Source organism: Theobroma umbraticum, unplaced genomic scaffold, assembly GCF_002168275.2.
Source record: "Theobroma umbraticum cultivar Fairchild unplaced genomic scaffold, ASM216827v3 scaffold_4.1, whole genome shotgun sequence".
In the NCBI taxonomy this organism is placed as follows: Eukaryota; Viridiplantae; Streptophyta; class Magnoliopsida; order Malvales; family Malvaceae; genus Theobroma; species Theobroma umbraticum.
Genome location: NW_018397258.1, coordinates 4,921,594 through 4,945,826, shown reverse-complemented (window position 1 = coordinate 4,945,826; position 24,233 = coordinate 4,921,594). Strand labels below are relative to the sequence as shown.

Below are 24,233 nucleotides of genomic sequence, written 5' to 3'. Positions count from 1 at the left end.
TTGCTCATAGCGGGGTCTATAATAACCATTTATTGCGGTCCTTTATTTATTATTTTGGGTAGATATATAATATTGTGGTCCATTTTAGGTACTAATAATTACCCTGGTGTTCTTGAATTTTCTTAATTTATAATAGTTTTTATATAACTAATTATTTAGTGAACACATTATTTTATCCTTACACATGATTTATACCTTATTTAAAATATACAAAAATAAACTTTAAAAAATTTAATCAATCCCTTAATTAATAGTAGCACAAGATTCTCGTAGTTGGCCTGTGAAAAACAAAAATGCGGGCCGTGTCTCACATTTAAAGTTGTAAAGATTGCCTTGCCATTAGGGCAAGAATTAAAGATAAAAAAAATTCATCGAGAATTAACAAGAAGCAATGCATCAAACTTTTTCTTGCTTCTTTAGTATTTTGTTTTGTTTTTCATGGATCGGCTTACAAGTTACAACTAGGTAAGAAGGTTGTCATAAACCTGCCCAATCAATTAAATTAATTAAATTAACTGTTTATTAAGTTATACTAAACGTTTTCCAACGAAATGTTGTCAGGGGAAGGAAGACGATCACAGCTCCGCACATTTCTCTAAATTTGCAGCCTGAACCATAAATTTTCTTTTTTTCTTTATTCAGAAAAAAAAAAAGAATTTCAAAAGGAATCATCCAGTACAGACAGCACGTCATAATTAACTCGGAGAATTTTTTTTCCAAACAAAAAAAAAAGTAGAAAATATTTAATAAATGTTTCACCGTAGGACCTCGAGTTCCCCAAACCCTAACGCCACTCATATTTCGTTTGCATAACAACCCTAGAAAATTTTTTCCCTTACTCATTATCTCACAATGGAGAGTTACGGATCGGGTCAAAGGCCTTACGGGGTTGATCGACGGGTCGAGATAGTAAGCGGGAAGAGTTCGAACGTCGGACCCAATCAGATCTTCTCGAGTCGTTCCCGCTCTCCCGATTTACAACCCGTGCCGAATCGGACGGCTGGGCCGAGTCAAGGTGCGTCGAAGCCGTGGGGGTTTACGGATCCCGAGGTGAAGAGGAAGAAGAGGATAGCAAAATACAAGGTTTACACTGTGGAAGGAAAAGTAAAGGCTTCTTTGAGGAAAGGGCTCCGTTGGATCAAGAACAAGTGCTCGCAGATCGTCCATGGATACTAAAGGGTGGCAAAATTTGTGGTTCAGATTGTGTACACGTCGGAGGGTGGGATCCGCTAGTGAGGTGGCGAGATCTTGTTGGAATTGATAGTTTTGACATTCGTGGGTAAGTAAAGATACTACTAAGATGTAACACATGACATAATTTTTAGTAAATTTTTTAGAAAGAGGATTTATTTTTTCTACTTTCGTTGTACTCACTAAAACAGTGGAAAATGGCGTTTAATTTATGATGGGATAGTTTTCTTTTTCTGTGCCTGGGGTGTTAGAGTTTTGAAAATACTTCAGTTCGAATTAATGATATGAGTTGTGAAAGTCCTTTGGCAAAGTTGCATTTGCTTGAAGAATGTCATTAGTGCTGATCCTTTTGGCTTTGTTTTTTAACTTATTGACCCATACATTTCTTAAGGATTGAAAATTTCGGTGCGCCAAGGCCAAACCATTTTTTCTGGTTTACCAACGACATGTGAGGGCAGTGAAGTTGGCAGTGCATCACTGAATTGAAGTTGCATGAGATGAAAAGGGTAAAATGAATGTAAAAGAAATATAGATGTTATGTTAAACAAAGAGAAAAAGATGGGAGAGTAACAAAAGAAGGAAAAGCTGGTACAATGATCGTATTTCCCGCAGGCAACAGGGTAGGGAAGAAATTGAAGTGGGGTTTCTCAATTCTCATGTTTGGATGCCGTTGCGTGAACTAAACAAGAACTTGTGGAAATTAACTTTCACCGATGTGATATGAGGGTCATGCTTTAGCCCAATGTAAACATTTTAAACTCGGGCCTGGCCCCGCAATATTCTGAAAATGTTAGGACGGTAGTCGATAGGCTTTTTCTGTGTTGACAGAAAAAAAGAAAAGGGAGAAAAGCTCTCGGAGATGTATGGTAATTTAGTGTCTAATAGAGAATTATGTTTAAAATTGTACCTCAAGTCTGCTTTACGGTCAGTCTTAACTGTCGAAGCTAATAGGAATAGCCCAAGTGTTTAATATTGTGAAAGATTATGGTTTTGAGACATATAACAAAGAAGAAAAAAACAAGCTTAATTTCCTCTGATGCCGCTAACTAGTAGCTGTATAGCTCCAGACACTTGTACGATGTGGGTACCAAATTAAAAGAAATTACTACAAATTATTGTGAATCTCATAAATGGCAAACCGCATCAAAGTAATATCATAGAATTGCTTTACATAATAAAATGTTCATAATGATGTTAGAAATATAGAGCACGAATTAAATTGAGGGCGTGTAATTAGTATGAGCTTAGGGTGTATATACATGCTAGGAAGATAGAGTCAAAACTGCAAATTTTTTTCATTTATAAATCATAGTTATAACCAAATCATGCCATTTATACTTGAATTAAAACAAAATTACACCTAACACCTCCATATCCCAAGTTCTATATAGTAAGTAAAACACAGCAGAGGATATCCTCTCTTTATTTGCTACACTTACTATTCGCCTTGCAACTGTATGTTTTCCACCAGCCCCGACTTTCCCTATGAACCACAAAGATAAATATAAAAAAGAACAAAAAAAAAAAAAGACAGAAAACGAACAATGCAACGTGCATGCATGCAAACCAATGCCGTCCGTACGTTATTGAACACTGTTTTTCCGCAATTGTAACGATTCATCCATTCAAGTTTTGACGCCTCATTTGTTCGTAGAACTGAGCTATGAATTCTTCAGCCTTAGCATCAATCATCTCGTCGCCATCGTCATCACCGTACCAAAACTCCGGCTCTTGGGTGATCTCTTCGCAAGATTTTATAACATGCTGAAGATCTGGAAGATTCAAAGGTGACTCATATTGGCTCAAGTCACTCACGGAGCCGTAAGAGGACATGGAGAAGACTGGGGACGGAGAGCTGTCCCTCCTTGGAGATAAGGGCGACGAAATCTCTTCCCCTATATATTTGCCAAGAGGTATAGACTCCTCCTCAGGCATGATTGCAGGTTCGGCCTCGATAGCAGGGGGTGGGGATTGGTTGCTCTGTAAATGCATTGGGCGCATTGACCCTACAAGCCCCTTCCAGTAGAATTTGGAAAACAAATTAACCTGAACGGATTTTGATTTTGACTTGCTTGATCTAAGACCCAACACATAAAGCGTCGCCTTGAGCAGGCTAATTGCGGATGCGCGCTTTCTTTTCTTCGTCAAAGGCAAGCCATTTTGATCAGGAGCCTTGTTTTTGTCCCTGGAGATGGTTGTAATTGATGTCTTTGATATTTCTTCCATCAAAAGGGAAAAAACAGAGACAAAAGAAAAGGCTCCTGATGTCTCAATTTGCTACCGTATTTTTAGAGGAGCAACCCCTGCGCCAAGCACAGGGAGATGCGGAATGAGCCTTTGCCGAGAGGTAGAGAAGGACAATGAATTTATATATGTTGAAAGTTTGAAGAGTCGTGCCCCTCCCTCTTTTTTTTAACTATCCTTCTATGTATTTACAAGGACAACTACGGTAAAATAAAACGGAATATTCTTCATTTGACAAAAATAGTACGCACCCAAAATAGTTTAACTACTACCTATAAATATTGTCAATACAAGTAAAACCGGTTTGTCTCGACGGTAAACTTTCCTTTCTCGAACTCAAAAGTCAAAAAACCACTGTGTTTACAAGTAATAGGAAATTAATGTCATCGATTCCCTTATGTCAAATTTTATGTATGGCTACTTATTTTAGAATCAATTAGTTGCTACTATTTTGAAATCAAGGAAACTTCTGTTTTATTTAAACACCTACAATATCCACCATTTATTTGCTATACTGCAACTTAACATTATTCTTTTTAATTACGTGTAAATAACAAGAAATTTATTACGAAATTAAACACGTTATGATATCAAATTATTATGTAAGATATAAACTTGACGTGGAGCTTTAAAAAATCTATTACTTAGGAATCAGCATACAAGGCCGGCTCAACTAACTTTGAATGTCATGTCAAATATTTATTATAGGTTTTCGAATTAAAATTCAGCAGAAACACCAAAACTTATCAAAGGGTTTTAGTTTAATTGTTTGAAATCTTAATTTCATCTTATACTTTCTCAAATATACCAAAAATATTAATGTAACATAACTAGTTCAATAAATATTAAGCCATGTCATATATAAAACTTGTGTGGGAAGATTATGTAGATGATAAAAGAAATTCAAATGTACTAAAATTTAATAATAGAAGATATATAGGAGAAAAGTTGAAAAAATGTTTTTAAAATACAAATTTTTAAATGGAAGAACAACACAAGGAAAAGATTTATCAAACTTGATAAAACTCAAACTTCTTTTAATTACATTTTAAAGGAAGAGAGCACCCACTTTGGTGTTCCAACCCAAATTCAATAATTAATGCAATATAGTTAATTTTACAAGTTAATAAATACTATATATTATACATTCTGGTAACAAGTTTGTAATTTTATTAAATTAACCAAAAATTATACTTGCTTTGGACACAATGCATGCTAGCTATCTGTGTAGAAGGCTAACAGGCTCTAAGTTTAAACAGGGGAGCAAGATAATACATCTATGCGTAGAGGTGGCGGAAGCGTAATAAGAAGCAAATCATACGACCATTTAGAAGCGTAGAAGGGACAACGCGAAAGCGTTGTTTCAGGCATAGGAATCGGTTAGGCTTATTGTTTCTTGCAGCAGAAATTAATCTAACGGCTCGCATTTATTTGAGTGTCCCAATTTTTCTATAATTAGATTGACTCCGTCCTTCCTCTCTCTCTCCTTCTGTCTCAATTCCCAACAGCTTGCAATGTATCACACAAAAAACCAAACCGAAACGAGCCTAAAATCGCTGGAGAATGACCCGAAAACATGCGTCCATGAATCCAGCATGGCCCGTCCATAAATATATTATAGTAACATTTCACAGCGATGTGGGCCATGGTGTGTGGGTCCGCCGAATTTTAATTTCCCCTTACGATTTTCTATGCGGTCCCACAATGATGTCTTAAGATTTATTTACAAAATAATCAAAACCATCTAATCATTGTTCATCGTTCACGAATTGAAGATCCGTACATGTTTACTGGACGCGCTTAATTGTGTTTGGCTCGTCTTTCTTCAAAGCAATCGTGTTTTCCCTTCACATTTTCGTGTGAAGAGAAGATTGCATTTTTTGTAGGTTGAAGAAAATGATATCTGGTTAATTATTTGAACTATTTTCCGAATGCTTAAGAAAAAGTAGATTGCTAATTTGTTTGCTTTTAAATAAAAATTCTCTATATTTTATGATTAATTAGACGGTGAATTTATCAATATATTTAGATTCTCTCTATGGTTTTAGGCATTAATTGTTTAATATAGGTCGATTGATATGTAACTTTTATTTTATTTTTTTTGTTGTTCGTAGTAATATATATTACTTATACGTAAGAACTTCAATTTTGCATTCCAAACTTAGAAAGTACACAAAGACAAGTTAATATTACTTAGGAGGCATCTTGCAGCGCAAGACATAATGGCACACAAGAAAAAGTCTTTATCGAAAACATAATTTTCGCATGAGAAATTTAAAAAGATTGATGATTGAATGCCATGTATTTAACAAATATGTGTTGTGTTAAGCACTACATATATTGATATTGCATCATTACGAATCCCATACACGTCCATCAGCTAGGCCTAGCACCAATTTATGTCTATGTAATTGGGTCAATCTAAGCCAACTTTTCACAATTATTGATAGAAGCTTTCTTGCTAGCGGTCTAATTAATTAATATTCATCCCCATTTCGTTATTTTTAAACATCCCACTTTCTCATTTACTAATAAGTTAGTGAGATCTCAACTTAAAAGTAACGTTTGATACTTTATAATATAATGTGATTGCAAACAATGTGATTACAAAAAAAATAACATTACAGTATTTGGTATGTAAGTAAAATAATGATTAAAATATAAAAAAAATAACATTGCAGCTTTTGGTTTATAAGTATTTTATTGAAAATATAATGTTAATTTTCAAATTTACCCTTAGTTATTAAAATACAAGTTTAATATATTTATATTTTTTATTATTAATTTTTATATAATATCATCTCTTAAATATATTTTTAATATCATATATTTTATTTTTATTTATTATTATAATCTTATATATTTTATTTTTAATATATTTATATTTATATTATTAATTTTTATATAATATCATCTCTTAAATATATTTTTAATGTCATATATTTTATTTTTATTTATTATTATAATCTTATATATTTTATTTTTATTTTTTAATATATTTTTTATATTATATATTTTATTTTAATTTGTTGTACCCATATTATATAAATTTTAATTTTTTATATTTTATTTTATTTTAATTTTTGATTCTTATATTATATATTTTATTTTAATATTTTTTATTTTAATTATAACAATATAAAATATTTTTAATAAGATAATAAAGTTGAAAGGTAAAATTATCTTTAAGAACATTGCAGAGTGCAATGTAATATGATTGTATTAGTTTTGAACTGCAATCACATTACATCCTTTGACTATAATGTGATTGCATTGCAATCTTATATTGCAGTGATCTGTTGTAAAACAAACATAGTAATAGAATTTAATTGAACACATTATAAGGAATGTACTCTCACTTCTCTAATACCAAACGTCACCATATAATTATAAGAAAAAAACAATTGACCTTAGCTTAATACCATTATTTTAAGGTGAAAATCCCAAGTCAGCCACTCTCATATGAACCCGAGGTTAAAAGTCCACTCTCATAAATTGTAAACGGGGAGGGGAAGTAGTAGGTTATTTACTAGGTTAGCATCTAGATATCAATTGCGTGAATACAAAAAATTTAATTGAAAACGTCTTAGTAGCTGTTTATGGAAGCCAATTACTTGTTAACTTAGTACTTTCTCGTTGTCATTTAATGGGTAATTACAGCTTATATTCAATGAATCTTCATGTATACTTATATTGAATACGATTTCAGCATTGCATTTGATTGATGGAATGCGAAAAGAACAAAAGAGGAGTTGGCCAGCTGGTTACTTAGTCAATTCATGCCGTTAACTTGTTCAGCTCTGCCTATTTGTTTTCCTTCACTGTTACACTACTTAATTTGCACTCCAATGTTCAATCAAGACAGAGGCAGGAACCTGTTGAGTTTGAAATTTTGAAACAGTATTCCAGGAACTTTCCTCGTTCAAAGATTAGTGCACTTCTGGCATTCAATTGTTTCGATGTTTGACAAGGTGTAAAGTGGGACCGCACAATCTGAAACAGGTGTCACTGCAGTTGTTCAAGTTATAGACTTATATCTTGTATTTGTTGGATTTCACCTTTTTTCTTGGTGAGAATTAGCTTTACTTTTCGGCTCAAACAGAAATGCCCGCTCGCTGCAACTTGCTGCCTCTTTGGTGGCTCTGACCCCTTATCCTGTCTGTGGAATTACAGTAACCGCAGCAAGAAAGCACTTGCCAGAGTTTTCAAAACCGGCGTTTTATTTATACAACCCTGACAGCAAGTTTTCGGATGATGACAATTTTGACCACTTGCATCTGACCGATTCACACATTAAACTTCCAAGAAAGTACAAAATTTACAGCGCTTGAGAGCTAGCTAGCTACCATCTTAAATCAAACAAAGATTTTTAGCTTGAGTTTAATTGTCTGAAGAATACAAGAACTTCAAAAAACGGACATGGACTCTGCAATTTTGGTTTTGAATTTGCCTGTTTAGACTGTGATTTAAGTAATGATTCATCACTGATTCTGAATTACGATGCCAAATTAAGAAGAAAGCAAACCTTCAACCGTGAACTTGTGCAATGTGGTTGGAATCTTGCAAATCTAAATAGGCTGAAATCCAAATGCCAAATTTCGAAACAGAGATCTGAGTGGCATCCAAGCAATTAACATTGATGAACCACATTGGCTTCTCTATACATTCTTGAATTGATTTCATTGACTTGAGCTTGTCAACTTCTTATGCTTTGAAAATATTTAAATTTCGCTGATTTCAGAGAGAAAAATCTTGATAATTAATTTCAAGTATATTATAGGAAGATTCTCACATTTTGATTTGCTAATTAAAATACTAAATAAATATGAAATTAATCATATGATTGGTACGGCTTCCTGGGAACACGGTTAGGATTCAATGGTATGTATTTATTAATTGTGTTCAAATAAGTTAAGATCTCTACCTACCGTTGAGCTTAGGATTCTGTCTCTTTGTTCAGAAGTACAAACAATACAGTTAGCGTTTCCCTCGCGCGATAGTCCTTAACATTTTCTGAGGAACTGTTTCTTATTTCTCAAGTGAAAGCTAAACAAAAACACAACTAAAACCGTGTCCTGCCAACGACAGCCAAAAGGAGGGCCCACTCTGCAATCATTTGCTTCAGTCTTTTCTTTAATATTTTTTCTACGAACAAAAATTGGCTTCACTATTCCTGTTTGACTAAAATAACCTTTCATACATGTAGTAATTGCTAGTAGTAGTAATATTTATTTCAGTCATGATATATTAATTGCTTTAATTTCTATATAACCTTTATAATTTGAAGATTTAACTGAATTTTGATACAGTAAGATGTATTTTCGTTTCATTAAAACGGAGTAATTTTGCAAGTTGCAAATAAACTAAAAGAGCCTCAAATCTATGGAGCTTCAATTGTCGAAAATTGAAAATGAAGGCATAATAAAAAACACATTTTCTGCTGCTCCAAAGCGTAATAAACGAAACAAGATAGGGTTAGATTTGGAAACAAAAACGGCGACAGCTAGATTTCTCTCGCGAACAACCGTGTTTCCCACGAGGTTCCACCGCCCTTTGTTCACTTTTCTCACCAAAACCAAACAAAAGAAAAGCAAACTCTTTCCCTCTCTCTGTCTCTCTCGCTCCGCGTATCAAACGCTTACGCATAATTACATATAAATAGGCACCCAATTAGTTGTCTTGGCTCATCAGCAACCTGAACATCTCTAAATCTCAACAGCAAAACAAAGTTCTTAACATCCAAACAAAATCTTATTTCAGCAGCCAAAGAAAAGCTTTCCCTGTGTTTTCTCGTAGCCAAGTTTTTTGCTACTCACTCGACTCTACTGTGATTCTTTTTTTTTTTTTGTATTATTTTGAACTACTAATTCTGTGAATAAAGACAAGAAAAATGCCCAAGGAGAATAGTAATGTTTCTCAAAGAGCATGGAGTCTCCTGCGTCTAGCATTGTTATGGACAAGAAAAGGTGGGGTGTTCAAGAGACGGCTTATGATGGAGCTACGGTTGGTGCCTAAGTTCCTCAAAGGCCTTGGACATACAACAGCTCCTCGCGACCAAAGCCATTACAAGGAGCGCGAGCTTTCCTTCGACGAGACCCCTCTTTTTCCCGTCAAGATGCACCGTCCTGCTTCCATGCGGTTCCTTCTTCCTTGCATTAGCACCGAGGCAGTGGATTTCGATTACGATTTCGGAATGGATGAATACGACGGAGTTTGCGGCTATGAGAGTGGAAGAAAGAGTTACTCAAGCAGTTCTGATGAGGAAGAACAAGGAGAAGAGAAAGAGTGTGGATATGAGGGTTGTGATGAGAAGAGTCCATATTCATTAGAGGAGGAAGAGGGGATTGATTCAAAGGCGGAGAAGTTCATTGCCAACTTTTACGAGCAAATGAAGTTACAAAGGCAGATATCTTATTTGGAATACACTGAAATGCTTAACAGAGGCGCAAGTTGAATCTTGTGCTCTTGGGAAATCTGCATCCTTCTAAGTTCATTTTGCATATTCTACACCTTCTTGCTCTATTTTATGCTTTCAGTTTGCGGCTTTTAAAGATAATTCTTTTACAAGAGAGACACTGCGGCTTTTTGTTATTCTTGTAAATAACGAGGATTCGAGTGTTTACAATTTCATCAATAAGAATTAAAACATCTCATATACGTTTTTATTAAGAATCAAAAATAGTAGTAAATGGTAATTTATTCAACTGGCATTAGCCACTCAAAATTAAGGTATAATCTTGTGTTAGACAAGTGGGTAAAATTTTTGCTTTGAACCAAAATAAAGTTTGGATGCGAGGTTAGCAATTTCCTAAAGTCAGGAAACGACACTAAAAGCATCATGCATACAATAAGAGTCTTGCTTTTGGAGGGAATAATTACGTTAGTAATTTTCAAGTTAACTAGGGGAAGAGAGTAAAATCGTTTAATAGTATAATTTTTTATCTTAATTAGTTCCCAACTCGTGAAGCGAATGGCAGGTCTTCTGCAAAGTGGGATTCATTGGGCTGACACATCTACGCAACAATTCGATTCGTAAAATCAAACGAACGTTAATAATGTACATCTGCGAAGTTGTTAGCAGAGGTTAAAATCAATCATGATGAGATGTTCATCATGAGAACAACCTAAGGGCAAAGACTATTGCCAAGCAAAATATCCCTTTCAGCAAGCAAATATGTTGAGGTAAAAAAATAGTTGCTATCATTGATAGAAGAATTACATGAAACGACATGACAATTCGGAAGAGATTACATCTGCCTTTCCTCACCCCCTATATACCCATGAAAAAAAGGATTTTATTTTTAACCTGTTGCTGAAAGAGCTACATGCCAATCAACATGTAGAAAATAAGTTCTGAAATTTAGGACAATAAAACGGAAATCCCTCAAATCAGTCAAGAATGCTGTAACTCTCACACATTGCTACAATTTTCTGGAACCAATTCTGAAGATTTGCCCTGTGAATATCAGGTCAAATGCACCAAGAACTCAATTATCCTTTTTTGATTAAAGGTAGATAGGAAAGAATGAGTCGGGTAAGAACTGAAGGACCATAATATGTGCATTGCAATAAGGATCCACGTGAAGAACCTCCTTGCGTATATCTATAGCGTAAGACCTCAAATAATATCAATTTTCTCCTGCAAACATAGGTACCGAGCTAGGTGTCAGTTCAGAAAACAAAAAAAAAAAAATTGAAAGTTGTATCTGACTGTACCCTACACTAACCAAACCACCGGCAAAGGCTGCATCCCAGTGGCCTAACACTGCCAAATAGTGACACCTTAACATATCATTAGATACATTGGTGCGCTGTGCTAGACCATGTCAAGTTGACCTAGGTACAGGAAAATACCTTTCCCTCGTACCAGTTGGTGCACGAGAGCAATTAGACAATTTCCGCATAAATCCTTCCCCACGCAATGTGAACATATGTAATAATGTAAAAGTAAAAGGAGACGCGTGCAAACAATGGTACAAAATACAGTTGACGTAACATTGCCAAAAGTACCAAGTATAAATTCTAGTCTCTAGAGCAGCTACTGTCAAGGTCAAAGCACATCCTCAGCCAATCAGGCTGCTAAGCCAGGTAACAATTTGTTCTACCCAAGGAATTTCTTCACATTTAATTTTCAGAAAGAAGATTACCTTGTAAGTCAGATGCGATGTAATCAGTATAACTTGTAAAATCAATTTCCTTTTTGATGCCTGCTAAGATATGCTTCCAATTGTCCTCTTGCAGATAATATAAGACCTATAATGACAAAACGCATAAATGTTATTGTTGTTTCAGTGAAAGAAGATAAAAGTTGAATAATCCAAATTTATCAGTTATTTGCTTACAGGGTGTGGACTGTATATCGATCAAGCATGCGGACTTTATTCATATTCCATCATATTCATAAGGACATAGCATGAGGACGCTCCATTTTAGAAGGATTAATTTACTTGGTTCAGTGAAATTCAGACAAATGACAGCAGCTCTATTTTACATGGTCAGATATGAATGCATCTTTCACTCTGCCCTATATGGGACCATGACCTTCCCAGTTGGATACAACTCAATGACATAGTCCTTTTCACATCATTTTCGTTTTTTTAAAGCTATTAATGACAAAATATGCACTTTACATGCAGTTGGAAATAATGTAACACTAATGTGCCCGTCAAGTTTAATACATAAGCTCTGGATTTGCTTGTGAACTGTAAGTACCTAAAAATGGAGCCGAGGGCTTCCCTGGCCGCGATTTAAATTCTGGATGAAACTGCACTCCTACATAAAATGGATGACCTGGAAGCTCCAGAACCTGCAAAACAGAAGAAAAGAAATTAACTTCAATGTATGCAAGCACCAATATAACTTGACCCTTTTTAGTTCAAAGACTGGTAAGGAGAGAATTTGAGTCCAACAGATGGCTATACAGTACACACACATAAAAAGTAAAACTTCAACAAGGGGAAAAAAGTACACATGAAAAAAACCCACCTCCATCCTTTTCCCAGTTTCATCCTTCCCAACAAATTTCAGCCCACCTTGTTCAAGAACCCCAATGACATCCGGGTTTACCTACAGCACAGTCATGTAAAATGCAATATATCATATCATGGAATATCATATAAGTTATGCTGGTAGATCTATTTTTTCTACTCTTTTCCAGTTGAATCAACTTGACCAACCTCATATCTATGCCGATGCCGTTCGTCTACATACTGTGGATTGCAGTACCTAGCAAGTGAAATAAACAAGAATTATCATGCAGGCCAATCAAAACATACATAGAGATCTTTTAATTTGGTCAATAATCTTATTAAATTTAAACACCAGCATTAATTTTGTCTAGCTATAATTTATAGACTATTTGGCAGCAGCATCACCCACTGGACACAAAAAATAGTGCTTTTATTTTTGGTACATAAAAACATGCTTATTTTACCAATCAACATCTAGTTAATATAAAGCCACAACCCATGGGAAGCAATACCATCTGAAATGATAATATGATGCCTTCTACCCTTGTAAACTACCTGGGGGCACATTAAACTTGTCATCCAGAGGTCACATGGTATAAGCATCCATAGCACAAATAGAAAACAAATGAATTGAGTATTCAATCTTTTTTTCTGCAGAAGCAGAGTTTGAAGAAATTTTAATTAAACAAACTAATAGATAAATAACATACAATTTAGAAGTAAGACAATCGGGGGTCTGGAATAGTGTTCTTCGAGATCCTAGTCTCATTGTGCTTCCCATATGTGTTCTTGAGCCCTGACACATCAAATAGAAGATAATATAGTCCTGCATGCATGAGGCAGATGTATGGAAACGTAAAATGAGCAAGATGCAATGTATACTTCAGGCATAAAAATCACAACAGGATCAGGTGTCTGCTCATCAAACTCCGTACTATTTGCCCTTTCAAGACCAAGAACCTGGGACAAATAACTAGAAAAGGTTTAGTAATTTGGAAAATAAACCATTGTATTTGAAAGAAAAGTCACTTACAGATCTGGCATACTCAATGACGGAGATCTGCATGCCCAAGCAAATGCCAAGATAAGGAACATTATTCTCTCTAGCATATTTTGCGGCCAATATCATTCCACCTATACCACGATCTCCAAATCCACCAGGCACTATGACACATTCAGCATTCTGCAAAAACGTTAGAGAAAGAATTCAATTTCCACAATGCCCCTCCCAAATCCCTTTACTAGCCGCACCAAAACTCTTACACAGTCCAGTAACCTAAATAGAAAGATAATTACAAACCCTCCCAAAATAAAGGGAGAAAATATTCAATTGAAATCTCTATTTATGATTCAATTTCAGGCACACTCAACTCTCAAGCACCATAATTAATTATGATTCTATTTCAGACACACTCAGCTCTCAGGCACCATAATTAATAGTCTAGCCTATTCTTGCAGGAAACTAATCCATGGAAGTGATAAATCAAGACCAGTTGTCAGGTAAAGGATCTGGCACTGCCAGAAAATTAAGGCAAAAAAAAATGGGGAAAACCATAAAAGGCTTACTCTTAAAGTCTTCCATGCAGCAGCATGAGCTTCTGGTGTCTGCATGAGGCAGAAGAATGTATAGACAAGATAGTTTTTAAAATTGAAAAAAAAAAATGTAAAGACAAAAGTGATACTGGTTCAATACCAATTGGGCACTATCATCTTCAAGGTCTGAAGCTGCAATCCAGTCAATCGATGGCTTCAAAGAGCACGCAATGCATGCATGTAAAAGGGCCTACAAGCAAAAGAATACATATAATGAAAGGAAGTAGACATAATAATGATTACCTTCAGAGACATTAGTCAGCAAGCCAGTAAATTTCAGTACTCAAAAAACCTATAACCAATTAGCAGGGATATAATTTTGCATCACTAAATAATGAATACCTAGTTTTCAATCAATCACAATATGATATATCTTTCACCAAAATGATCTAGATTAAGAGATACAAAGATGCTGGATATGGAGTTATCTGAACTGATCTATGTGCTAATCCTTCCAGCATATGAAACATTTGGAGAATTGTTTATGAAAACTTTACCATAGACCTTATTCTAAAAAGATGAAAGGAATTATAATGTAACATCAATAATAATAATAATATATAGCACCAGAAGCCTGTCTTGTATAACATTATGTGTCCATTGAAGAATATCCTTTTCAGAACAGATAGTATGGGTAAAGTTAAGGATCTCTAGAAATCATTGAATTAAACAAGCACCAAACCTTAACAACAGATAGATATGAGTCTGTCAGGCCAACATATTTCCCCACCATTGCAATCCTCACCTGCACCCGATAGTATGTTTTTTTTTAACTGAGAAAGGATTTTTTCTATTTCAAACTGGACAATTAAAGCTAAATTAAGAGTACTAACAGAATCAGTGAGATTATCAAAAGTTTCTGCCCTCCTGGTCCAAGCTTCTAAATCTGGAATTGTGGCAATGCTGAAACAGAACTTTAAAACCATTTAGTTAAACTGATCAAACCTTCCTGCAGTTGGTACCTTGATCCAAATTTAATGGTCAATTTTCGTAGTTAACAGCCACTCAATTTCAATGCCAACAGTCTGACATGCTAACCAGTAACAAACATAAGGTTTGCCCAGTGCTAAAATCACAGAGATAGAGGTAAGACTAATTAGACTGTATACAAAAATGTTGCTTGCCTCAACCTCATTGTGCATCAAATAGTTAAGCCAAAGATGAACTTATTGTTATAACAAATTTAGCTGTCCTACAATAAAAAATTAAGATGTAGATGTTGGAAATGTTGAACCAAAAACTAACCTGAGTAAATCTAGCTGTTTCAGAATTGATTGATGAGCATTTTGGTTCTGAAGCAACAGGCAATATAAAACAGCATATTAAAAATGTGCAAGTTCAAAAGACTAGAAATCCTTAAGATCCAGAGAAATGGAAGAACTGCCATGGAACATACTCTAAGTAAGAGAGGAATATGCCAAATATTGGGAACATCATGAATACTTAGAATGTTGGCAGCCTGTGAGAGCCCACAATGTGATAAATAAGATTGTCAGTGAAGATGATAAACATAAATCCAAATTAAATAAAACAAATTTTGCCAACAAATTTACCGGAACGTGACAAAATTGTGAAAGTTTCTCTTTTGTATTATCCAATAAGGGCTGCGAGTCACGGAGCAAAACGGTACACATACCATCAAATTTGTGACAAAAGTTAGATCAATAAAACAAAGTCAAAATAATATTTAGCAAGATAAAAAGAGAAAACAAAATAAAACAAAGAGATAAAGCTGAGGAATTGCAATTTTACAAAATAATATTTATATGTCATGAATGTTAGGTGCAGTACCAAGTTAAAAATGACAACAACAATAGCGAGTAGAGCACCATCACAACAAGATGCCACACCCCAAAAAGATGATAATGATTATTTACATTCAAGCCAATCCATTTAAAAACTAATAAAAATGCACATAAGTGTTATAATGAGCTGGGTAATAATGCTCCAGAAAGATAAAATGAAATGATGCAATTTGCCAAACTATTGTGAAGACAAAATCATCTCTGGCATGAAAGTGCATGCAAAGCAGTGCACCTGAGCAGAGCGACATGCAAGCAGATGAGGAGTCAAGCCTAATGCTCTAAGTTCCCGAACACTATGCTGTGTAGGTTTAGTTTTCTGCATCCACAGAGAGAAGAGAGAGAGAGAGAGAGAGAGAGTTACTTTCACCATAAAAAGTGGCAACATTTAATATATTTCAGGGACTTAACTGACATTGGTTTAAAAATAAGCTCCAAAACAATGACCTAAAAGAACTTTGCAATTCATGTAGAATGTTAAAGGAAAATTATGGAGTATTACTTGCTCTCCAACAACACCCAGCACAGGTATTAGGCTCACATGAATGAGGCAGAAGTTATCTTTCCCTGAGGAGGAAAATGAAAATTATTATGATGAGTGAAGATCCATATCCAAAGATACCAAATAGACCGATACAAAGTCTCTTCCTGCCACACTGTAGATGCAGAATCAAATATTTTACTCCCAGATTGAGGATTTAACAGGATGGGAAAGGCTACCAATCATTCAGAAACCTGATCAACTGTATCTCTTAATTTACCAACTTGCGTGTGTACACACAACACACTGCAAATGTTTGTCCAAAGTATTTGAACATTTTGACCAGCATAGCATGGTACATGTGAATAAAGCACAGTTGCACAATCATAGCACTGTATACTTAATCAAATTATATTATCCACAAAACTTCTCGGCCAACACATTCCTTGGGAATCCAGGTTCCTGTAGGCACAACTTTAAGGTCTGTGACCAATATGAATCTAAGGAGCACCATATACGTGTCAATCTAAATAAGCACCCGGCACCACATCGCAACAAAGCTAAAAATTAAGCGGGAAAATAATGACTGATAAACAAAACAAACCTACAGAGTATTATCTACATTTCTGGACTAAACAGAAACACTGCAGGCTTACCAACTGAAAAGGACAACTGTCGCAAAGCTTCAATGAATGGCATTGATTCAATGTCACTGAAGAAACACAACCCCACCCCCCACCCCCACCCCACAAAAAAAAAAAAAAGATCAATCATCTTTCACCCAAAAATGCAAAAAAAAAAGAAAGAAAGATAGGGAGAGAATTCCTGACCATCAAATGTCTCATTTTGAGCATAGCTCTTCCAACTGTGCCTCCCAACTCTATCACACAAACATCTGCAGGGCCCTGTTTTCCATCCACAGGAATGAGAGCAACGGACTCAATCCAGTCCTTAATAGCATCTGTGATGTGTGGGACAACCTGGGATCCACTCCAAAAAAGAAATGGCAGGTATTAATTGTTACTTTCTTTGTGCAAACAAAAGTAGCCACATAATTTGGTAGCAAGAAGTGTCACCTGAACGGTTTTTCCAAGATAATCACCTCTTCGTTCCTTGTCAAGGACGGACTGATAAGAAAATACAAAAACTGGATTATTTTCAAATTTCAACCACTTATAGAACTCAGGTGAATGCTGTCCAAATACATTAGCATCTATTCTGACTAAACTGAATTACCTGATATATCTTCCCAGTAGTAATGTTGTTCTCTTTAGTAAGAGTAGCATCAAGGAAGCGCTCATAATTACCCAAATCCAAATCAACCTTTTCCAATCAAACATCACCATAAACCAACTTAGTTAATATATTGCTCTGAGGTATTCTATTTTTTGGCAAATACTGTTAGCACAAAATACTGAATGCTAGAGAGAAAAATAAAAGGAGAGGGGTAGTAAAACCTCTCCGCCGTCATCAAGAACAAAAACCTCTCCATGTTCAAAAGGAGACATGGTACCGGCATCCGTGTTCAGATAAGGATCTGCCAGATACAAGGAAAAAGAAGACGATTAACAAACGAAAAATAAGCATAACCAGGACTGCTGTCAAAAAAAAAATCGAAAGCAAATCCCAAAAAACAAAAAGTTTAGGAACTAAAGAGCAAGTAACAGCAATAATAAACACTGAAGAAAAGCAGATTATACTCGTTAAACATCAAAAAAAAATTGTAATCAATCAAACGTTTGATTCAAATTTCTGAAATGTCAAACATTAGTCGAAAAGCATAAAGATTAGAAACCAACCCAGAAACCTGAACCCATAGAAAAGAAGAAAGAAAAATGATAAGGTAAAACGAGAGAAAAAAAAAAAAAGAGCACCAATTTTGATGGAAGTAACACGAAGGCCACAGGCTTTTAGGACGACGCCTATGCTGCTGGCGGTGACGCCTTTGCCGAGTCCACTTACGACTCCTCCAGTAACCAAAACGTACTTCATTCTCCTTCTCTCTGAATAATATTTCTATTAAAGTCTTTATCGCAGTCAAAGTGCTTGTATTAATGTCTCTGAGCGAGCGGGAAAGCTTTGAAGAAGACGAAGAAGAAGAAGAAGCAGCTGCGTGGATTTCTTTTGTTTTTTTTTTTGTTTCTTTTTGCCTCTTATTGAAAGTCGCTTTCCCAGCTTTTCAACCTTTTTATAACAAATCTAGCAAGAATTGAAACTCTCCTTTACGGTACCGCTTCTGTACAAGTAAAGCCAACCTCTTTTTCATGTTTGTTGACTTCACTTCGATCAGATTACACGGTAAATCTTTATTACCAGCACCGCATTCTACTGAACTAGGTTTTACACAACCGTTGGGTTATCCTCAAACCTTAAGTGACCAATTACATCTGTTGTCCCAGAGAAAGGAAATCCAAATGGACCCGCATTAGGATAAATCAAATTTAATTGATCTTATCTATAACATTGGATTGAGTTCCGCTAAGGTTTTAGCATTCTAAACACATACTTTAGTCAATGTGAAGATTTCTTTGAGAAGTGCGGAATGAAAGGATATAGATGCCTAATGCTTTTCATTATTGTATTATTCTCCTGTCTACCAATCTTTATTTTTTAAATAAAAAAGTTAAAAAGGGTAGAATAAAGTACAATTATTTTAATGAGAAAAAAGTACAAGAAAATTTATTTACAAAATGTCATTAGCTTTGCAATGCCATGTAATGTCACAGTAATATCAGCGCATATGCTCCCAATTAACTTCCAATCAATTTTACATAATCTCATTAATATTGCTTGAATTTGATTTTTTTTTTCAGTCAAACATTTTTAAATGTGATCGTTTTCTATTTATAAATTAAAATAAATCTTTCAAAAAATTGAGTAAAATAGTTTTTTCAATATATATTTATTAAAATTTAATCTAATCGAATATTATAAAGTTTTGAACGACAGCACTAAATTGTTTTGACCAAAAAATGTTTCCAAACGAGAAAATGATGTGATGGTAACCATTGCTTGAGGAAGCTAGCATATTCCCCGCTGATGCTAAATTATTGATCTCTCAGGAGTTATGACCCCTAATTATTCCTCCTTTATTCACTAACTTTACTCTTTATTTTGTTCTTCCTCCTCTTGCTTAATGCCGAATTTAGTCTTTAATAAGTGGGTAGAGTCATATCAGATCCCAAAAAAAGGTGCGATTTTACTTTCAGAGATGGGTGATTTTCCTTCCCACGTGCATCGGGCAAAAAGGAATAAAATCAGTTATCACTGATGATGTAAACAATGAGGATGATGTAAACAGAAAACACGACAAGAAACATATGCAACATAAAAAGGTGGAAGAGAAATAATACGAAGTGACCTATGAGATGAAGTGTTTTAATCTCTGCCTTAAATTTAGAATTCAATGTTTGTCTTTTGCCCAAAATCAAAGGGATGTCCCTTTTTTTTAGAGTTGGCGTGACAAGCAAACTTTGTCTAATAGTTTTATACCAAAGTGTCATCAAAGGTTCCATGAGGAATAGAAAATGTACACAAAGTGACTTCACCTTTTTTTGTTGTTTTCACTTGAAAAACCACAAAGCATATAGAATTCATCATCTTGATTTACATTATTATTAATTCCTATCCAGGCTATTGATTTATTAGTATTATATAGTATAAACAATAAATAATTTAATTATTTAAATAGTATGGAGAACGAGAGTCTGTGGATTGGCAGGCCTGAGGTTGCTTTCGAAGATTTTGGTCCAAATTAGGCCCAAATACAAACCCACTTGCAGTTGCATCAACACTTGATTGGCCAACTTTTGAATTTCAAACAGAAACGTAGCCGTTGGGGGACAGGTAAGGGAGATGGTGGGAATACAAAGCAAGCGTGGGTCTGTGTTTCCATAGGCGGAAGAAGCACAGAAAGAAGAGGAAGAAGAAGAAGCTGCAGCAGGTGCAGACAGCGGCCAAGCTCAGGTGCAACAACAGCGGAAACCGAGCCCTTTCTGCTCCGCAAGGCCCGGAGAAGTTGTTCTCCAAGAGAAGGGAATTGACTGGAGAAAACTAGACCTCCATCTACATAATTCTCTCCTTTACGCTGTGATATTTCATCCCCCTTCCTTCTCGATTTTCAAATGCCTTTAAATGCATTAGCGAACCAAATAATTTTCACTCTATATTGAACAAAACTAATGAATTCATTCTTTCCAAAATACAATGGCTGTGATTTGTGATAGATTTTGGGACATTTTACCTTCTTGTTGCTTTGAATAACTATTTTCTCAAGCACATAAATAACTGCAGGCATGAATCTCAGAACGAGAAGCTGCAGAAACAAAACAACCCTCAACCTACAAGAACTATTTTGAACAGTAAACAACCAAACCCTGCTCCTGGTACATGCCTGAAACAGAATCTACAAGACCCAAAAGTGAGGTTCAGAGGAAGTCGCTTCCCAGATTCAGAGTCCTGAATTGTTTGTTCCTCCGCTGAGATATCCCCCAAAATATGTTGCCGGCTTGCCCTACGACCCTTGGGTGGCTTACAGGCGCAATGCATTAGACTCCGGATATCAACATTTTAAGCATGAGAAAGAGAACAGGTTTCATGAAAGAAGAAAAGCCCACAACATGAAGAGTGAGTCTGAAATGTGCGGAAACAGAGGGAGCACAACAACTGGGTTAGTTCAAGCTAAGGAAGCACAACAAAAGGGCAGAGTTTTGGGAGAATCTGTAGTTTACAGAAACAAGCCAGAAGCAGATTCTGCCACAATAAAGGAAAAGTTTCACGGCAAGTGCGTTGTGTTTGCCTCTGGTAAATCAAAACATTGAACCCCCTGAACTGCAATATAAGCGGATGTCAGCTAAAGCGAGGCAGCCTAGGAACATACAAGATGATTTGGGCATGGATGGAACTAGCTTTCAAGTTACAGAAAACAAGAAGGCTATGGAAGATAAATGGCAAAAGATTACCAGAAAAGTCAAAGATTGTCTGTCAAGCAACTGGACAATGGTGGGAGAGACACAGCTCATCGCAAGATCTAGGAAGACGGACGGAATAACAAGAAGAATTTTGAGAAAAAACAGATCAAGTTAAAAACTTGGAATTACAGCAACGTGCATACTAACAGAAGAGATGGTGACGGAGCAAGGACAAATGGCCGTCATGCTCAATTTTTGAATCGTCTAATTGTTTTCTGCTTCTTACTTTGTTCTTCATATTATTTCTAGAAATAAGATTTCTTTTTCCAGAAGGGAATTTTTAGTTCCAAACTTGTATTGGCTTGACTTTCAGCATGAATCTAGTTCGCAAGTCAACGGTAGTGAATGACAAGGACGATCACAATCATGATCATTAAACAGAAAACAACCAAAGTGAACCCAAATATACATAAATCACTGCTTGAATTTAAGTGAGTTGCAATACAAGAGGAGGAAAATTTTTGTAGAAATACAATGACAGTAAGAACATATAATATCTCAAAAGCATAAATCAGAATGATGATTAAAGAAAGAAAGACTTGTTATTAACAGTCTCAGATTTACAACTGGATGAAAACTTTTGGAGAGCCTGCTGAGCCAACCTTAATTCAGCACTTTTATGAATTTTTTCGAGAACTCCACACGACTTGTTTATCCAAACTCATATTACCGATGAATAACTATGTCAAATGAAACTTGCATTGTCCACTAGTTGGACTATGGGACAAACCAAAAAGCCGCAAGCGCACATCTCGTTCCAATTAAGAGAGAAATAAATATGTCACAACATGTTACAACACAAGCTACTGCTACACTTTCTAGTGATAGCTCACTCCTTCTCCAGTCACAGCTTCACCAATGCGATGGGTTTTGTAAGCACCATTTCCATCTTCAAGTATTCTGCGAGATGCCTCCTGACTTACAATGAGAACCATGCCAATGCCCATGTTAAAAGTCCGCCTCATCTCAGCATCTTCAATTTTTCCAGCCTAAATCAATAGCAATCATTTAAAATAATCGAATATTAACTGTTGTAGGTTTTAGAAAATTATCTGGTAATGTAAAGCAAGGAAAACAACTCAATCTCTACGTAGGTTTAAGAACATGCCATGAAAAAACTTTCTACCTGTTGTATCCATTTGAACACAGCTGGAACCTCCCAAGAATCCTTGTAAATAACAGCACCAAGGCCTTTTGGAAACACTCGAGGTATATTGTCTGTGAAACCACCACCTGTGATGTGCGCTATTCCCTTCACCCCTCCCTTGCTAATTAAATCTAGCACCTGTTGACAGGGAAAAAGGATTTAGCTTGCCAATTCTGCACGACATGAGGAAACCAAACTCATAATGTCAAATAAAGATTGACTATAACCTGCTTAACATATATAACAGTTGGTGCCATCAATGCTTCACCTAATGTAACTGCTGCGCCAGGAAGTTGATTTTCTAAAGAAAGGCCACTTCGAGCCAAAACCCTGCAAAAGATTATAAGTACACGAAAAGGATTCCATATATCAGAAATAAGAGGGCTTTTTTTTTTTGTCAAAAAGCAAAAACAGGAAAAGCTACTGATCAAAGAAGCATACAGATTCAACCATATCTCTCACACTACAACTGAAAATAATTACAAATAGGACATTCATTTACAGAAGTTGCTAACCGTCTGACAAGAGAGAAACCATTGGAATGGACTCCACTAGAAGGTAGGCCAATCAGTACATCTCCAGCCACAATGTTTTTTCCATCAATAACTGAATCCTTTTTAACAATGCCTACTGCAAAGCCACTAAGATCGTACTCACCCTCTGCATAAAAATCTGGCATCTCTGCAGTCTGAAATACACATAATTTAAAATGTTCATAGCAATTTTAACCATACATAAAACTTGAAAGGGCTTCAACATATGACAGCGAATGCATTCTGCAGACATGATCTTCAACACAAAGGCAAGTTATGATCAATTTAATAAGATATACAGAGTTAAGAAAATCAACCATTTGTGGTTAAAGTCATTCCTATGAATACCATTCATTTCTAAGTGTGAGCTTGACATCCAGTAATTGCTTTATCTGAGATGCAAAATGGTTGTCCATTGTTACCAGCCCTTATGATTACAAAGCTAGTCACAGTTCTTCAAATCAAAATTCTTATTTATTTCAGTCCATGAACTTAAAAATTTTCCAAATTTCAACAGGAAATTATCCATCCCACGCATTAGATAATACATTTAATTTTTTTAAATATCAATTAATTTAAACTATGTACCTCTCCACCCAACAGAGTGCAGTCAGATTGTTGACAACCATCTACAATGCCTTTTATAACCTGAAGAACAAGAAACAGAAAAGAAATATTACTAAAGACAGTTAGCCATGCTCAAAGCAACTGAAGTATACAAAACAATTTAAACCTTCTCAGCAAGGTCAACATCAAGGTGACTTGTTGCAAAATAATCAAGGAAAAATAATGGCTTTGCTCCAGAAGTAACAATGTCATTGACACTCATTGCAACCTGCAGTATGAGTTTATTAGGATGACAATATTAATATATATATATATATATGCATATAACAGGGTTTTCCAAAGTTTACAAGATCAATCCCAATAGTTTCATGGATTCCGGTCTCAAATGCTAGCTTGAGTTTGGTTCCCACACCATCAGTACCAGCAACAAGGTAAGAGTCACCTGTCCATTCGACCAAAAGTTTATTAACAAACCAATAGAACCCAAAAGATACCAGATTTTTATAAATAGAGAAAAAGATGTAAATGGGTTCTATAAACATTTAAGATAGCAGTACTTGCCCATTTGCGTGTTCCTACAGTAAAAAAAAACACTAACAAAACTGAATTATAGTAAAGAGATCCTCAACAAAACTTTGTAATTGATAATTGCCTAAGAATGCCACATTGTTAATAAGCTACTTCATCAATAACCCAACAGAACCATAAAAAGTTACAGAAATTACAATCTTGGAGA

At 35.4% G+C, this 24,233-nt stretch overlaps 6 protein-coding genes across 6 annotated transcripts; 3 read left to right on the top strand and 3 right to left on the bottom strand.

Moving 5' to 3' along the window:
* The first annotated feature begins 784 nt into the window (after positions 1-784).
* LOC110414502 (DUF3511 domain protein, putative (DUF3511)) lies at positions 785-1,488 on the top strand. Its single transcript, XM_021425728.2, has one exon. The coding sequence runs from the start codon at positions 853-855 to the stop codon at positions 1,174-1,176; it is 324 nt and encodes a 107-aa protein (XP_021281403.1). The 5' UTR covers positions 785-852; the 3' UTR covers positions 1,177-1,488.
* A 976-nt stretch (positions 1,489-2,464) lies between these two features.
* On the bottom strand, positions 2,465-3,552 carry LOC110414500 (uncharacterized). Its single transcript, XM_021425725.2, has one exon. The coding sequence runs from the start codon at positions 3,415-3,417 to the stop codon at positions 2,809-2,811; it is 609 nt and encodes a 202-aa protein (XP_021281400.1). The 5' UTR covers positions 3,418-3,552; the 3' UTR covers positions 2,465-2,808.
* Positions 3,553-9,316: 5,764 nt separating this feature from the next.
* On the top strand, positions 9,317-10,118 carry LOC110414501 (uncharacterized). Its single transcript, XM_021425727.2, has one exon. It carries the CDS (start codon positions 9,326-9,328, stop codon positions 9,887-9,889), a length of 564 nt encoding a protein of 187 aa, XP_021281402.1. The 5' UTR covers positions 9,317-9,325; the 3' UTR covers positions 9,890-10,118.
* A 494-nt stretch (positions 10,119-10,612) lies between these two features.
* On the bottom strand, positions 10,613-18,499 carry LOC110414494 (CTP synthase family protein). The gene is made up of 22 exons (XM_021425718.1): positions 18,155-18,499; positions 17,738-17,817; positions 17,517-17,603; positions 17,357-17,407; positions 17,143-17,260; positions 16,937-16,993; positions 16,302-16,366; positions 16,035-16,118; positions 15,551-15,601; positions 15,394-15,456; positions 15,243-15,289; positions 14,831-14,900; positions 14,680-14,742; positions 14,098-14,187; positions 13,971-14,009; positions 13,438-13,587; positions 13,287-13,364; positions 13,115-13,200; positions 12,612-12,660; positions 12,421-12,501; positions 12,148-12,241; positions 10,613-11,688 (listed from the first exon to the last, which is right to left on the bottom strand). Exons 1-22 carry the CDS (start codon positions 18,270-18,272, stop codon positions 11,624-11,626), a joined length of 1,686 nt encoding a protein of 561 aa, XP_021281393.1. The 5' UTR covers positions 18,273-18,499; the 3' UTR covers positions 10,613-11,623.
* Positions 18,500-19,972: 1,473 nt separating this feature from the next.
* On the top strand, positions 19,973-21,507 carry LOC149527374 (uncharacterized). Its single transcript, XM_089783047.1, has 4 exons — positions 19,973-20,008; positions 20,178-20,411; positions 20,705-20,984; positions 21,070-21,507. The coding sequence occupies exons 1-4, from the start codon at positions 19,973-19,975 to the stop codon at positions 21,363-21,365; spliced, it is 846 nt and encodes a 281-aa protein (XP_089639173.1). The 3' UTR covers positions 21,366-21,507.
* Positions 21,508-21,770: 263 nt separating this feature from the next.
* On the bottom strand, positions 21,771-24,131 carry PUR5 (phosphoribosylformylglycinamidine cyclo-ligase, chloroplast / phosphoribosyl-aminoimidazole synthetase / AIR synthase (PUR5)). The gene is made up of 7 exons (XM_021425722.2): positions 23,845-24,131; positions 23,664-23,765; positions 23,519-23,578; positions 22,913-23,085; positions 22,625-22,727; positions 22,377-22,535; positions 21,771-22,239 (listed from the first exon to the last, which is right to left on the bottom strand). The coding sequence occupies exons 1-7, from the start codon at positions 24,037-24,039 to the stop codon at positions 22,069-22,071; spliced, it is 963 nt and encodes a 320-aa protein (XP_021281397.1). The 5' UTR covers positions 24,040-24,131; the 3' UTR covers positions 21,771-22,068.
* Between the last annotated feature and the right edge of the window lie 102 nt (positions 24,132-24,233).